General features: G+C 61.4%; 2 protein-coding genes across 2 annotated transcripts in view; one reads left to right on the top strand and one right to left on the bottom strand.

Annotated features, from left to right (window-relative positions):
* Nucleotides 1-537: 537 nt before the first annotated feature.
* Nucleotides 538-16,408, bottom strand: part of LOC140695417 (uncharacterized) — an 82,434-nt gene continuing 66,563 nt past the window's right edge. Inside the window, exons 13-15 of the mRNA XM_072958114.1 lie at nucleotides 1,906-2,102; nucleotides 1,556-1,675; nucleotides 538-1,122 (exon numbers count right to left, since the gene is read on the bottom strand). Of these exons, the coding sequence (XP_072814215.1) occupies nucleotides 762-1,122; nucleotides 1,556-1,675; nucleotides 1,906-2,102 (678 nt within the window). The 3' untranslated portion in view covers nucleotides 538-761. The remainder of the gene's footprint in view (nucleotides 1,123-1,555; nucleotides 1,676-1,905; nucleotides 2,103-16,408) is intronic.
* Nucleotides 5,807-9,256, top strand: LOC140695401 (uncharacterized). The gene is made up of 3 exons (XM_072958098.1): nucleotides 5,807-6,214; nucleotides 6,631-6,916; nucleotides 7,222-9,256. Exons 1-3 carry the CDS (start codon nucleotides 6,080-6,082, stop codon nucleotides 9,012-9,014), a joined length of 2,214 nt encoding a protein of 737 aa, XP_072814199.1. The 5' UTR covers nucleotides 5,807-6,079; the 3' UTR covers nucleotides 9,015-9,256.

The raw sequence follows: 16,408 nt of genomic DNA, 5'->3' as shown, positions 1-16,408 counted from the left end.
ATCCTGTGTCTGCCCACTCCTGCGTCTGCACACTCGTGTGCCTCCTCCCTCCTGTGCCTGAACACTCCTAGGCATGCACACACCTGGGCCTGCCCTCTCTTGGCCCTGCACTCTCCTTGGCCTGCACACTCCTGGCCTGTTCCCTCCTGCGCCTGAACACCCTTAGGCCTCCCCTACCTGGTTCTGCACACTCCTGGGTTGCACACTCCTGGGCCTGCTCCCACCTATGCCTGCACACTCCTAGGCCTGTTGCCACGTGTGCCGGCACACTCCTGGGACTGCACACTCCTGGGCCTGCCATGGCCTGGGCCTGCACCCTCCACTCTCTGCACACTCCTGGGACTGCTCAGGCCTGAGCCTGTACACTCCTGGGCCTGCACACTTCTGTCTCTGCACACTCTGGTGTCTGCACACTCCTGGACATGCACACTCCTGGGCCTGTACACTCCTAGGCCTGCCCTGGCCTGGGCCTGCACCCTACTGAGCCTGCACACTCCTCTGTATGCACACTCCTGGGCCTGCACACTACTGGGCCTGCACACTCCTGGGCCTCCTCCCACCTATGCCTGCACACTCCTAGGCCTGTTCCCACCTGTGCCAGCAATCTCCTGGGCCTACACACTCCTGCACCTGCACAGTCCTGTGTCTGCACAACCCTGGGCAAGCACACTCTGGGCCTGCACACCCCTGGCCATGCCCTATCCCGGGCCAGCCCCCACTTCGCCCGACCCTCTCATGGACCTGCACACTCCAGGGTCTGCTCACATCTGTCCCTGCACACTCCTGGGCCGGCCCTCTCCAGTGTCTCCACACTCCTGGGCCCGCACACTCCTGGGCCTGCATACTCCTGGACCTGCCCTGTCCCTGGCACCAGCCTCCTTCACCCCAACGGTGCCACTCACACGGCTGTGGCGTCTAGCCAGGAGCCCCCAACCGAAACCCCTCCCGAGGGACCCCCTTGCCGGTCCCCAGGGAAGCAGCGGGGCTCCTCTTACCTGCGAGGCGGAGACGTAGTCCAGCTGCAGCCTGACGTCCAGCTGCCGGGCGTGCAGGGCCAGCGTGCATGAGGACAGCAGGATGGCCGTGATCGGCTGGAAGCTGCCCCCGGAGCCACTACCGCCCCTTGGGGAAGAGGAGGAGGAAAATCCACGTCAGTGCCAAGAACACAGGACCCGTCCACAGAGGGCCCCTCAGGTGTGACAACCCCAGAGGCGCCCGCAGCCGACCTGGGCTGAGAGCCACTTCTCTCGCGGAAGCTCAAGGACCTATGCTGAGCCTCCCTCTCCCTCCCTAAAGAGGGAAAACCCAGAGGTTTTCTAACTTTGCACTCACTGTCCATGTATCAGCCATGTCTAGTTTACCTCCCCAGCACGGCAGACCGCCTCCCTGCCTTCCCCACCCCCTGCAGGCGGCTCTCGGGGGCTGGGGGGGGCGCCCTTCCTCCCTGAGGCCAGCCCTGCTGGGGCAGCAGGTGTAATAGAAAAGACCAGATCTGACTGCCTATTAGATCTGTTCTTTTTCCTTTAACCCTCTGCTGTTTTCCAGGCTGTCTTACCAGCTCTGCACCTTTTGGAAATCAATGTTGCCTTCAGCCTGAAATTGACAGAAGAGCCTGTTCTCAAGGCTCTCAGCCTTCAGGATAAAACCTCTTTTGCTCTCCCATACACACAAGCAGCTGCAGAACAGAAAGTAACATTTGTTTTGTTAGAGGTTTTACAGGGGCCCCATGAGCTGACCCACAACTGCAAAAACAAAGAATTCCTGCACCAAGGACTTTGCACCAACCACCCACAACCCCTCTCCTTTTTAGCGTAAAAGGAGCCTGAATTCTCACTCGGAGAAGGTGGCTCTCCAGGACATTAGCCTGCCATCTTCTCGGTCAGCTGGCTTTCCAAATCAACTCACTATTCTTTACCCCGACACCGCGTCTCCCGATTTCTTGGCCTGTCGTGCGACTTGCGGAATGAGTGTGGACTTGGAAACACAGGGAAGGAAAGCCAAGTCAGGACTCTCACCCTCTGCCTCTGCTCAGAATACCACCAACGGGTTGCTGGGACAGTGGACGGAAAACTGAGGCTGCAACACGACCATGAGCACTGGGCCTGGGTGGGAGAGATGGCGGGTGCTGTCCGAAGCGCACCCGGCCTCCTTCCGAGTCACATCACACCCACGTCCCCAGACCCAGGGAGGCCTGGAGCCCCACACAGCAGAGCGCCTCCAAACCTGCAGATGCCCAGTGACCGGTCCACTGTGCACCCTCTGGCGCCCTCCTCCCCGCTCCTCCTCCTTCTGCCCCGCTGGCTCAGCCCTGGTCCCACCACATCCTCACCCAGGGCCAGCACTGCTGCAGGAACACCCTCGGCAGGCCGCCCAGCCTCACGCCCTCAGGTCCGCACACCTGGTTGGTGCAGCTCTGCCCCTTTCCAGCCCTCACCACCGACTCTCCAACCGCCTGCTCTCCCGCCCTCCGCCCCCAGTCCTACAGAGCGCCTCCTCTGGTCACGGCATCCTGCCCTCCAGGGTCGACAGGGCCTGCACAATCCTGGGCCTGCACACAACTGGGCCTGCACACTCCTGGACCTGCGCACTCCTGGACCTACGCACACCTGGGCCTGCAGGAACCTGGGCCTGTACACTCCCGGGCCCGTTCCGTATTGTATCTGCACACTTCTGGGCCTGCACGCTCCTGGACCTGCGCACACCTGGGCCTGCACGAACTTTGGCCTGTACACTCCTGTATCTGCTCACTCTTGTGACTGCATACTCCTGGGCCTGTACAACCCTGGGCCTTCTCTCTCCTGGGCCTGCCCCAGTTCGGCCGGCACTCTCCTGGAGCTGCACACTCCTGGGCCTGACCTATCGTACGCCTGCACAGTCCTGGATCTGCACACTTCTGGACCTGCTCCCTCCTGTGCCATCACCCTTCTGGGACTGCACACTTGTGCGCCTGCACACCCCTGTGCCTGACACACCTGGGCCTGCACGCTCCTCGGCCTGCACACTCCTCTTGTCTGCACACTCCTGGGCCTCACCTATCCTACGCCTGCACAGTCCTGGATCTGCACACTTCTGGGCCTGCTCCCTCCTGTGCCATCACACTTCTGGGACTGCACACTTGTGCGCCTGCACACTCCTGTGCCTGACACACCTGGGCCTGTACGCTCCTGGGCCTGTACACTCCTGGGCCAGCCCTGGCCTGGGCCTGAATACTAATGGGCCTGCACACTCCTGGGACTGTACCCTCCTGGGCCAGCACACTCCTCTGTCTGCACACTCCTGGGCCTGCACAACCCAGAGCCTGCACACACCTGGGCTGAACACTCCTGTGCCAGTACACTCGTGTGCCTGCTCCCTCCCGTGTCTGCACATTCCTGGGCCTGTACAGTCCTGGGTCTGCACACTCTTTGGCCTGCACACTCCTTGGCCTGTTCCGTATTGTGTCTGCACACTACTGGGTCGGCACACCCTAGAGCCTGCACACTCCTGGGCATGCCCTCTCCTGGGCCTGCACTCTCTTCGGCCTGAACACTCCTAAGCTTGCACACTCCTGGACTTGTACACTCCTGGGCCTGCCCTGGCCTGGGCCTGCACACTAATAGGCCTGACACTCCTGGGAATGCACACTCCTGGGCCTGCACACTCCTCTGTCTGCACACTCCTGGGCCTGCCCCATTTGGCCCTGCCCTCTCCTGTGACGGCCCTCACCTGTCCTGCACACACCTGGGCCTGAACACTACAGGCCCTGCACACATCTGGCCCTCTACCCTCCAGGGCCTGCCTTCTACTGGGACCGAACAATCCCTCGTCTGCACACTCCTGGGGCCTGCACGCTCCTGGGCCTTTCCGTGCCTGGGCCTGCCCCCAATTCGGCTGGCCCTCTCCTGGACCTGCACACTCTTGGGCCTGCACACTCCTGGGACTGCACACTCCTGGGACTGCACTCTCCTTGGCCTGCACACTCTTGGGCCTTCTTCCTCCCGTGCCTGCACACTCATAGGCCTGTTCCAACCTGTGCCGGCACACCTCTGGGTCTGCACACTACTGTGATGCATACTCCTGGGCCTGCACACTCCTGGACTTGTACACTCCTGGGCCTGCCCACTAATGGGCCTGCACACTCCTGGAAATGTACCATCCTGGGCCTGCACACTCCTCTGTCTGCACACTCCTAGGCCTGCACACTCCTGGGCCTGCACATCCCAGAGCCTGCACACACCTGGGCCTCTACACTCCTGGGCCAGTACACTCGAGTACCTGCTCTACCCCGTGTTTGCACACCCCTGAGACTGCACAGTCCCAGGTCTGCACACTCTTTGGCCTGCACACTCCTAGGCCTGTTCCGTCTTGTGTCTGCAGACCTCTGGGGCTGCACACTCCAGGGCCTACACACACCTGGGCCTGCACGAATCTGGGCCTGTTCACTCCTGGGCCTGCACACTCCTGTCTCTGCACACTCCTGGCCTTGGATACTCCTGGGACAGTACACTCCTGGGACTGACCTGCCCTGGGCCTGCACTCTCCTGGCCCTGGACAAGCTTCTGTCTGCACACACCTGGGGCTGCACACTCCTGGGCCTGCACACTCCTGGGCCTGCCCTCTCCTGGGCCTACACTCTCCTTGGCCTGCACACTCCTGGGCCTGCTCCCTCCTGTGCCGGCACACTCCTGGGCCTACTCCCACTTGTGCCTGCACACTCCTAGGCCTGTTCCCACCTGTGCCGGCACACTCCTGGGACTACACACTCCTATGTCTGCACACCCCTGGGCCTGCACACTCCTGGACCTGTACACTCTTGGGCCTGCACAATAATGGGCCTGCACACTCCTGGAAATGCACCCTCCTGGGCCTGCACACTCCTCTGTCTGCACACTACTAGGCCTGCACACTCCAGGGCCTGCTGACTTCTGTGTCTGCACACTCTTGGGCCTGCCTTCTCCTGGGCCCGCACAATCCCTCGTCTGCACACTCCTGGGCCTGTACGTTCCTGGGCCTTTCCTCGCCTGGGCCGCCCCCAATTAGACCCGCCCTCTCCTTGACCTGCACACTCTTGGGCCTGCACACTCCTGGGCATGCCCTCTCTTCGGCCTGTACACTCCTGGACCTGCACACTCCTGGACTTGTACACACCTGGGCCTGCCCTGGCCTGGGCCTGCACACTAATGGGCCTGAACACTCCTGTGCCTGCACACTCCTGGGCCTTTCCTTGCCTGCACCTGCCCCCAATTTGGCAGAACCCGGTCCCAGTATCCATCCAACCTGCAGGGGACTGTGTGGGAATCACACAAGGATGTGTGACCAGAAGGCAAAAAAAAAGCAGGGAGCCACTGTGGGGCAGCGCACCCTAGAGGCCTAGATGGGGCACTGGGCCTGAATCTGACATGACAGAACGACCTAGGAGGTCGCATGCCAGAATGGACGATATCAGAGTTGTGTTTAATTTCAACCCGCCGACAGGGAGCTGGGAAGCAGGCGGCAAGGAGGGTGACTTTCCCCAGATCCCAGGGCAGACCCCGGCCTGTGTGGGGTGTGCCCTGCTCCCCACAAGCCCTCTGTGGGGCCCTTCCTTTGCTGAGTCTGTGCATGAGCTCCCTGTGATGCCAGCCCGCAGAGGTGACAGGTGCAGTAGGTGTTTGTGGTTCTAGAGACATGATGGCTTTCCTAGGAAGCAGGGTCCTGAATGATCCCCACTGGGCCAATGGGGGATTGGGGAGACCCTGAGAAGCAGGTGGCTTGTCCAGGGTGACAGCACTGCTGGCGGGGGAGCCGGGTCTGAACCCAGCTGTGTCGTCAGAGCTGTGACCCTGGCTGCATCCAGGCCTCCCCAGGGCAATAGGAGGGGCCGAGTTGGTGTCACTGGGTGGACATGGCATGGGGTGGGAAGTGAGCCATCAGCAGCCCAGAGAGGCCCTTGGGGAGCTTTGTGTAAGGAGGAAGCTTGGGGAAGGGGACCCCAGGAAGTGACCTCACTTCCCTGGCAACAGAGCCCAACAGAACTTGGGACCCAGGTCACCAGGCACCCGCTGTGTAGAGAAGGACACTTCTCAACTGACTTGGCTGGTGAACTCAGCTCAGCTCAGACATGTTTTGTTGCATCCCAAGATCCCGAGGTCGCGGCCCCCGGAAAGCCCGCAGCAACGGCCTTTGCCAACAGTGCCGACAGTGGGTCGGGTCTCACCCCAGGCGCCTCTGGCCTTTTGGCCAGAGGGACCGAAAGGTAACACAGGGAGGCCCAGGGCAGGCCCGCCCAGGCCGGGTCACCACTCAGACCCCACCCGGGTGGCCCCACGGCCCCTTCCTGACTGGTGGCGGTGGGGCAGTCATGTTGGGGGGGGGTCCTGCCTCAAGCAAGAGCAGGCTGAGGAAGGGTCAGAGGCCTGGGGGGCCGATCACGTCCCCAGCCTGGGTCCAAGTGGGCTGGCTGGGATGTGGAGAACCGGGGCAGGGCCCTGCTGCCCGAGGTGGCGCCCATGCCCTAGGGTGTGTCTCTTGCCTCCCGGGTGACTGAGATGACCAAGGTCCCAGTCTGATCTGGCAGCAGAGGGTCGAGTGGGGCAGAAGCAGGAGTGGTCCTGGCCGGGCAGGGCTCTGAGACCTCCGGACCGGGCCGGCTGCCGGTCACTGTCATTGCAGAGCCAGACACCGCAGGATCCGGGGAACCAGGACACTCATGCCACCTCTCCAAGTGAGGGGCTGGTGTGCCACACTGTGGAAGGCCAGCACAGGCTCCAGAAGAGTCTGGGTATGAAGGGCTCCCCACCACCACGGCCTCCTGCCCAGACATCGCCCAGGTCTCTCCCCAGGATCTTGCCCAGGGCTGAGGGGCAGCTCAGCACCCCCGGCTCTGACCTGGAGCACCGTGCCCACCTCCTGGGGATTCAGGTAGAGGACCAGGAGCCCCCCGAAGCAGAGCCCAAAGGTGAGAAGGGCGGGGCCGGTGTGGGTGTGTAGGTGAGGGAGGGCGGAGGGCTGGGCCACACAGGGAGGCATCCCCAAAGTCTGTAGTTGGGACCAGAGCAAAGACTGGCCTCAGACCACCTGTCTGGAAGAATTCAGTCACAGAACAAGTGCCTGTGGGCACTTGCTCAGTGGGAGCTGCCTGCAAAGCTCTGGGAAGATTTCTGTCCTTGAAAAGGCACGTGGAAAGGGAGGCATGTGGGTACCTTTTTCCAGGTTGTGCCTGAGCAGAACCACTAGACTTAAAGCTCTCTCCACGTCCAACAGTTACAGGTCCAGAGCAGGCAGAGGCAGGGGAAGACGCCAGAAAACAAAAACAGGACCACCAGGGTCCAGCACGAGACCGCGAACACCCTCCAGCTGCTCCTGCTGAACATGAAGATCCTGCTGCTCCAGCTGCATATGAAGAGCCTGCCGCTCCTGCTGATCTTGCCACTCCCGAAGAGCCTGCAGCTCCTACTGATCTTGCCGCTCCTGAACAGCCTGCAGCTCCTGAAGAGCCCGCCGCTCCTGAAGCGCCTGCCATTCCTGCTGATCTAGCTGCTCCTGAAGAGCCTGCTGCTCCTGCTCATCTAGCCGCTCCTGAACAGCCTGCAGCTCCTGAAAAGCCTGCAGCTCCTGAAGAGCCTGCCGCTCCTGCTGATCTTGCCACTCCTGAAGAGCCTGCTGCTCCTGCTGCTCTAGCCGCTCCTGAAGAGCCCGCCACTCCTGAAGAACCTGCCGCTCCTGCTGATCTAGCCGCTCCTGAAGAGCCCGCCATTCCTGCTGATCAAGCCGCTCCTGAAGAGCCTGCCGCTTCTGCTGATCTAGCCGCTCCTGAAGAGCCTGCCGCTCCTGAAGAGCCCGCCGATCCTGAAGAGCCTGCTGTTCCTGCTGATCTAGCCGCTCCTGAAGCGCCTGCCATTCCTGCTGATCTAGCCACTCCTGAAGAGCCCGCTGCTCCTGCTAATCTAGCCGCTCCTGAACAGCCTGCAGCTCCTGAAGAGCCTGCCGCTCCTGCTGATCTTGCCACTCCTGAAGAGCCTGCCGCTCCTGCTGCTCTAGCCGCTCCTGAAGAGCCCGCCACTCCTGAAGAACCTGCCGCTCCTGCTGATCTAGCCGCTCCTGAAGAGCCTGCCGCTCCTGCTGATCTTGCCACTCCTGAAGACCCTGCAGCTCCTGCTGATCTTGCCACTCCTGAAGAGCCTGCAGCTCCTGCTGATCTTGCCGCTCCTGAAGAGCCCGCTACTCCTGAAGAGCCCGCCGCTCCTGCTGATCTTGCCACTCCTGAAGAGCCTGCAGCTCCTACTGATCTTGCCGCTCCTGAACAGCCTGCAGCTACTGAAGAGCCCGACGCTCCTGAAGAACCTGCCGCTCCTGCAGATCTAGCCGCTCCTGAAGAGCCCGCCATTCCTGCTGATCTAGCCGCTCCTGAAGCGCCTGCCGCTCCTGCTGATCTAGCCACTCCAGAAGAGCCCGCTGCTCCTGATCATCTAGCCGCTCCAGAACAGCCTGCAGCTCTTGAAAAGCCTGCCGCTCCTGAAGAGCCTGCCGCTCCTGCTGCTCTAGCCGCTCCTGAAGAGCCCGCTGCTCCTGCTGATCTAGCCGCTCCTGAAGAGCCCGCCGCTCCTGAAGAGCCCGCCGGTCCTGCTGATCTAGCCGCTCCTGAAGAGCCTGAAGCTCCTGAAGAGCCTGCCGCTCCTGCTGATCTTGCCACCCCTGAAGAGCCTGCAGCTCCTGCTGATCTTGCCGCTCCTGAAGAGCCCGCCGCTCCTGAAGAACCTGCCGTTCCTGCTGATCTAGCCGCTCCTGAAGAGCCTGCCGCTCCTGCTGATCTTGCTGCTCCTGAAAAGCCTGCAGATCCTGCACCTGCACCTGCGCCGCTGGGCAGTGGAGAACCATTTCGGGCATCATCACCCCTTAGGGCTGAGCCCCCTCTGCCCCCTCCTACACCTTCTCCAAAATCCCAACATGTATCCCCTCCCCTACCCGAAGTTGACTTCCCTACCCCTGAATTTGCTTTTGTTTTCTTCTTCTTTAGTTTAGTTTATTTGTTTTACATCATTTATGGCATTCTATAATTTTCCATTTCCCACTTCCTTTAATAAAATACAGATTTTTTCCCTTTTAAACTGCATTTCAGGAACATTAAGTGCATTCCCATGCTGTCCGACCATCACTACCATGTAGTTTTATGCTATTTATGCCCGTGAAGTACATCCCACCACGGCCTCAAACCCCTCATCTGAGGACGGACTGATGCCTGAAATGGTGGGAGATGACAGGTGTGGGCACGTTGCTGGGATCAGAGTTGATCCCAGGGAACCCACTGTATTGATGGGCAGCAGGTTCAGTGTCCAGGTGCTCTGTTCCGGGGAGGGCGGCTAGAGATGTGCAGAGTCCCCTCCCAGCGGTCCCCGTGCCTGTGTTGGGAACTGACCATCAAGGGGGGCCTGGTGAATGAACCGGACGCTAGAAAGGGACACCCCTAACTCCCCCAATTTGGAAGGCGGGGCTCCTTCTCCCTGCTGAGTGATGTGGCAACTGAGAATATCACACCCCCCACGCCCTAGCAGAAACTTCTCCTCTCACAGAGCCCACCCTCCCATGGGTCCCACTTTCCCCTGAACCCAGAGGCAGAGCCCCTCTGCCAGACAAGGGATGGGTAGGAGGGGTGGCTGCAACCTTACGGGAGTGGGCGTGCACCGTGCTTGACCCCTGAGCTCCCAGCTGTGCAGCAGAGGCCCAGGGAGGACTTGCCAGGGAGGGCCGCAGGGCAGGGGCAGGGCTGAGTTCTGCATGAATCCTGACTATGCGGGGGCCGAGGGACCTGGTTTTGAGCCACGTCCTGGGTCTGGGCACGATGCCTTGTGATCCCACAAGGGAGACCTCTCTGCTCTCATTGTTCAGATGGGAAGACTTGAGCCTGCCCACCTGAAGCGACGCCCTGCTTCCCCAATTGGGGAGGAGGCTGAGTTGGACTGGGCCCCACAATCTTCAAGGAAGATTGCTCTCCCCAAGGTTGGCTCTCTGGGTATAAACCTGGGCAAGGGAGTCCTGACTACCCCCTGCGCCTGCTCTGTGCTGGTAACCTCAGTACACAGAAGCCTTGAGTCTCAGTCCACCCAGGAACCAAACGTTCACCCGCCTACAGCAGAGACAACTGAGGCTCAAAGAGGAAGGTCTGCCCTGGAGATGGTGTGGAGGCCCAAGTCTCAGAAGACAGGTGAAGCCAGGGTCTCAAGGATACTGCACAAACAGGACTTCACTCTGAACTGGGAATGTTGTGGAAAGACCCTGGGGGCCAGGGTGGAGGAGATGGGAAGCAGACCAGAGCCCGGGGGAAGGCAGGGAGCCCCAGGAATGCCTCCATGCCCTCGGCACAGGGCAGGGGAGCAGCTCTGAAGATATGACAGCCGAGGCTGCCCAGGGGGCCTTCATCACTACCACTTTGCTCGGATGACCTCAACAGCCCCATGACCACACCCATTTGACAGATGCAGACAGACACCAAGTTAGCCACCAGGCTGACAAGGAGAGGAGCTGGGATCAAATCCAGGATCAGATTCCAAGTGCTCCGCTCGCTGGCCCCAGACTAAGCCTGCCTGCCAAAACCGACCCCAGGGCCTCCCGCCTGGCACTCTATATATACCTCAGTGGGCTCCCCTGCTGAGCCATCCCATCCCATCCCATCACACTGAGACAAAAGCACAGAGGCCTGGGGTCCAGGAGACAGGACTGGTAGCAGGGCCAGGGTGGGCACGTTCTGCCCACCCCCCTTTGCTGCCCCAGCCCAGGTGTCAAGTGGAAGCCTGACTGACGTGGAAACTGGCAGTGGGTGGGAGAGACAGGATGCCCCTTAGTTTCCCTGGCAACTGCTGCAGAACCGAGTCTTTCAGGATAAATTCAAGTTAGGCCTCAGCTGCTGAAACACCCATTATTTCAAGGCTGGTTACCTTGGTGACCCAGGTGGTGAGGACGTGGTGGGAGGAGGGGGTGGAGAGGCCAGGCAGGGGGCCACCGGCTCAGAGGACAGGCTGACCCTCAGACCTAGACATGACCCTGGTCACACACTGAGCCTTGAATTTCATCACAGACTGACCTCGGGTCCTGACACAGGGTGCCTGGCCCTTATCACAGACGAGCCCTGTTCCTGGTCCCAGACCGCCACCTGAGCTTGGCCGCGCAACCACCACGGAGGGACACTCAGCGAGTGGTGACTGCTACTTCTGTTATCATTGCTGTGCCGTTAACGTGCGTCCCACTCACAGCTGACACCTAACGAATGTCATTCAGACTAGCGTAACCGCAATGGGGGGCTGTTCGCAAGGACTCCTGGGGCCCACAGTGCTCGGCAGAGGCTCGCAGGACCCCCTCTGCTGGGTGGCCACAGGGCTCCTGGGCTGGGTGGGCTGTGAGGGGGCAGCAGAGGAGTGGGCAAGGCTGGGGGGTGGGCTGCCCCTCCAGGCCCAGAAGGAAGCAGCCATTCTCCCCCGGCTCAACGCCCCCTCTGTCTGGAAGCCTCACTTTCATCTCATTACCTGATAAACTGAGCAAATGAACGGCAGCCAGGCAGCCTTGGCCACCCAGGAGACAGGGCACACGGTCAGGGGGCTCCCAGCCTCCTTCCCACCCTGGCGCCCCAGCCTGCAGGCTATGGCCTCTCTGGCCCACGGGGCCTCAGTCGGCCGGGATGAGGGCCCTGGGAGAGGCCCGCATCCTGCTAGGCCTTCCTGCTTCCTGGGCAGAGCTCTCCCCAGCCCAGCAGGTGAGGCAGCAGAGGCAGTGGGTCCGCCCCTGTCCATTCCTGCCCTGTCCTCGCCCACCAGGCCGGTTCCCCAGGCATCCAGGCCGTACTCCACGACCTGTGAAGTTAGGGCGTGTCCTGGGGCATGGAGTTCCTCCTCAGCCCAGTACATGGATGTGCAAATGAGGACCACAGGGGACAGGACAGCTCTCTGAATTCCCCCACCCAGTCCCCAGTCCCCTCCACCCTAGCCCCCATGGGTCCTGACTTGGGCCATCTGTCCAGAGGCAGGCAAACGCAGAGAAGACTACCATGAGAGGGAGAGGGATACAGAGCTAAGAGGCCAGGAGAGCAGGAGAGCAGCTGCAGAGGTGCAGCCAGGCAGGGACAGAGGTGGAGGACAGGGGACAGTTGCTCAGGCCCAACAAACACTTCCCACTTGAGCCTGCACATTCCTGGGCCTGCACACTGCTGGGCCTGCACAAACCTGGGCCTGCACGAACCTGGGACTCTTGACAGCCGTGCCTGCCCTCTCCTAGGCATTCACACTCCTGGAACTGCACACTCATTGGCCTGCACCCACCTGGAGCTGCACAATCATGAGCCTGCACATACTTGGGCCTGCACCCTGCTGGGCCTGCACATTTCTGGGCCTGCCTTCTCCTGGGCCCGCACAATCCCTCATCTGCACACTCCTGGGCCTGGACATTCCTGGGCCTGCAGAGTACTGGGCCTGTATACCCCTGGGCCTGCACACTCCTGTCTCTGCACACTCCGGGTTCTGCACACTCCTCGGTCTGTATACTCCTGGGCCTGTACACACCTGGGCCTGCACACTCCTCTGTCTGCACACTCCTGGGCCAGCACACCCATGGAACTGCACACTCTGGTGTCTTCACACTCCTGGGCCTGCACGCTCCTGGGCCTTTCCTCACCTGGGCCTGCCCCCAGTTCGGCCCGCCCTCTCCTGGACCTGCACACTCTTGGGCCTGCACACTCCTGGGCCTGCACACTCCTGTCTCTGCACACTCCGGGGTCTGCACACTCCTCGGTCTGTATACTCCTGGGCCTGTACACTCATGGGCCTGCCGTGGCCTTGGCCTGCACGCTCCTGGTCCTGCACACACCTCTGTCTGCACACTCCTGGGCCTGCATACCCCTGCATCTTCACACTCCTGGGCCTGCACAACCCAGAGCCTGCACAGATCGGGGCCTCTACACACCTGGGCCAGTACACACGTGTGCTTGCTCCCCCCCGTGTCTGCAAACTCCTGGGACTGCACATTCCTGGGTCTGCACACACCTTGGCCTGCACACTCATGGGCCTGTTCCGTCTTGTGTCTGCATACCTCTGGGCCTGCACACTCCAGGGCCTGCACACACCTGGGCCTGCACGAACCTGGGCCTCTTGACTCCTGGGCCTGCCCTTTCCTAGGCCTGCCCACTCCTGTGCCTACACATTCCTGGGCCTGCACACTCCTGGACCTGTACACTCCTGGGCGTGCCCTGGCATGGGCCTGCACACAAATGGGCCTGCACTCTCCAGGGACTGCACCCTCCTGGGCCTGCACACTCCTCTGTCTGCACACTCCTGGGCCTGCCCCAAATTGCCCTGCCCTCTCCTGTGACGGCCCTCACAAGTCCTGCACACTCCTAGGCCTGCACACTCGTGTACCTCCTCCCTCCTGTGCCTGCACACTCCTGGCCATGTACACTCATGGGCCTGCCCTCTGCATGGCGTGCACGGTCCTAGGACTCCCCATTCCTGCACCTGGACACCCTTGGGCCTGCCCTCTCCTGGGCCTGCACACTCTGGGGCCTGCCCTCACCTGGTTCTGCACACTACTGGGACTGTACACCCCTGGACCTGTACACTGCTGTGCCTTCCCTGGTCTGGGCCTTCCCTGGCCTGGGCCTGAAAACTACTGGGCCTGAAAACTGCTGGAACTGCACACTCATTGGCCTGCAAACTCCAGGACCTGCACAATCTTGGGCTTGAACACACCTGGGCCTGTATACTCCTGGGCCTGCACACTCCTGTCTCTGCACACTGTGGTGTTTGCACACGCCTGGGCCTGCACGAACGTGGGCCTGTACACTCCTGGGCCTGCACACACCTGAGTCTGCACACTCCGGGGTCTGCACACTCCTCGGTCTGTATACTCCTGGGTTGTACACTCCTGGGCCTGACCTGGCCTGGGCCTGCACGCTCCTGGGCCTGCACACTCCTCTGTCTGCACACTTCTGGGCATGCACAACCCTAGACCCTACACTCCTGGGCCTGCGCATCCCAGAGCCTGAACACACCTGGGCCTCTATACTCCTGGGCCACTACTCTCATGTGCCTGCTCCGCCCCGTGTCTACACACTCCTGGCACTGCACAGTCCTGGACCTGCACACTCCTGGGCCTGCCCTGGCCTGGGCCTGCACACTAATGGGCCTACACACACCTAGGAATGCACCCTCCTGGGCCTGCACACTCCTCTGTCTGCACACTCGTGGGCCTTCCCTGGTCTGGGCCTTCCCTGGCCTGGGCCTGCAAACTACTGGGCCTGCAAACTCCTGGAACTGCACACTCATTGGCCTGCACACTCCAGGACCTGCACAATCTTGGGCTTGAACACACCTAGGCCTGTATACTCCTGGACCTGCACACTCCTGTCTTGCACACTCTGGTGTTTGCACACGCCTGGGCCTGCACGAACTTTGGCCTGTACACACCTGGGCCTGCACACTCCTGTATCTGCTCACTTCTGAGACTGCATACACCTGGGCCTGCAAACTCCTGGGCCTGTACACTCCTGGGCCTGAACACTCCTGGACCTGTACACTCCTGGGCATGCCCTGGCCTGGGCCTGCACACTAATGGTGCTACACCCACCTAGGAATGCACACTCATGGGCCTGCACACTCCTGGGCCTGCCGACTCCTGAGCCTGCATTCTCCTGGTCCTTTCCTCGCCTGGGCCACCACCTATTAGGCCCGCCCTCTCTTTGACGTGCACACGCTTGGGCCTGCTCACTCCTCTGTCTGCACACCCCTGCGCCTTGACACCCCTGGACCTGCACACTCCGGGGCCTGCGCATCCCATGGCCTGCACACACCTGGGCCTCTACACTCCTGGGCCAGTACAGTCATGTGCCTGTTCCGCCCCGTGTCTGCACACTCTTGGGACCGCACAGTCCTGGCTATGCACACTCCTTGGCCTGCAGACTCCTAGGCCTGTTCGACTTCTGTCTGCACACCTCTGGGCCTGCACACTACAGGGCCTGCACATACCTGGGCCTGCACGAACCTGGGCCTCTTCACTGCTGGTCCTGCCCTCTCCTAGGCCTGCACACTCCTGGAACTGTACACTCATGGGCCTGCACACTCCTGGACCTGAACAATCTTGAGCCTGCACAATCCTGGGCCTGTACGCTCCTGGGCCTGCACACTCCTGTGCCTGCCCTCTCTTGGCCCTGCACTCTCCTTGGCCTGCACACTCCTGGCCTGTTCCCTCCTGTGCCGGCACACTCCTGGGACTGCACACTCCTGGGCCTGCCCTGGCCTGGGCCTGCACCCTCCTCTGTCTGCACACTCCTGGGACTGCACAGCCCTGAGCCTGTACACTCCTGGACCTGCACACTTCTGTCTCTGCACACTCTGGTGTCTGCACACTCCTGGACATGCACACTCCTGGGCCTGTACACTCCTAGGCCTGCCTTATCCTGGCCCTGGACACTCTTCTGTCTGCACACTCCTGGGGCTGCACACTCTTGGGCCTGCACACTCCTGGACCTGTACAATCCTGGGCCTTCCCTGGTCTGGGTCTTCCCTGGCCTGGTCCTGCACACTAATGGGCCTGAACACTCCTGGTCCTGTACACACCTCGGCCTGCACCCTACTGGTCCTGCACACTCCTCTGTTTGCACACACATGGAACTGCACACCCCTTGGCCTGCACACTCCCAGACCTGCACAATCTTGAGCCTGCACAATCCTGGGCCTGTACACTCCTGGGCCTACACACCCCCAGGCCTGCACACTGCTGGGCCTGCACACTCCTGAGCCTCCCTTCTCCTGGGCCTGCACAATCCCTCATCTGCACACTCCTAGGCCTGCACACCCTTGGGCCTGCACACTCCTGGGCCTGCACACTCCTGTCTCTGCACACTCCGGGGACTGCACAGTCCTCGGTCTGTATACTCCTGGGCCTGTACACTCCTGGGCCTGCCGTGGCCTGGGCCTGCACACTCCTCAGCCTGCACACTCCTCTGTCTGCACACTCCTGGGCCTGCACACACCTGGGCAGGCACACTCCAGGGCCCTCTGACACCTGTGCCTGCACACTCTTGGGCCTGTCTTCTCCTGGGCCCGCATGAACCTGGGCCTCTTCACTGCTGGTCCTGCCCTCTCCTAAGCCTGCACACTCCTGGAACTGCACACTCATGGGCCTGCAGACTCCTGGACCTGCACAATCTTGAGCCTGCACCATCCTGGTCCTGCCCTCTCCTAAGCCTGCACACTCCTGGAACTGCACACTCATGGGCCTGCAGACTCCTGGACCTGCACAATCTTGAGCCTGCACCATCCTGGGCCTGCTCCCACCTATGCCTGCACCCTCCTAGGCCTGTTCCCACGTGTGCCGGCACACTCCTGGGACTGCACACTCCTGGGCCTGCACACTCCTGTGCCTGCCCTCTCTTGGCCCTGCACTCTCCTTGGCCTGCACACTCCTGGCCTGT

The sequence above is a fragment of the Vicugna pacos genome, unplaced genomic scaffold, assembly GCF_048564905.1.
Source record: "Vicugna pacos unplaced genomic scaffold, VicPac4 scaffold_203, whole genome shotgun sequence".
Lineage (NCBI taxonomy): Eukaryota > Metazoa > Chordata > Mammalia > Artiodactyla > Camelidae > Vicugna > Vicugna pacos.
This window is presented reverse-complemented; position numbering and strand designations above follow the sequence as displayed.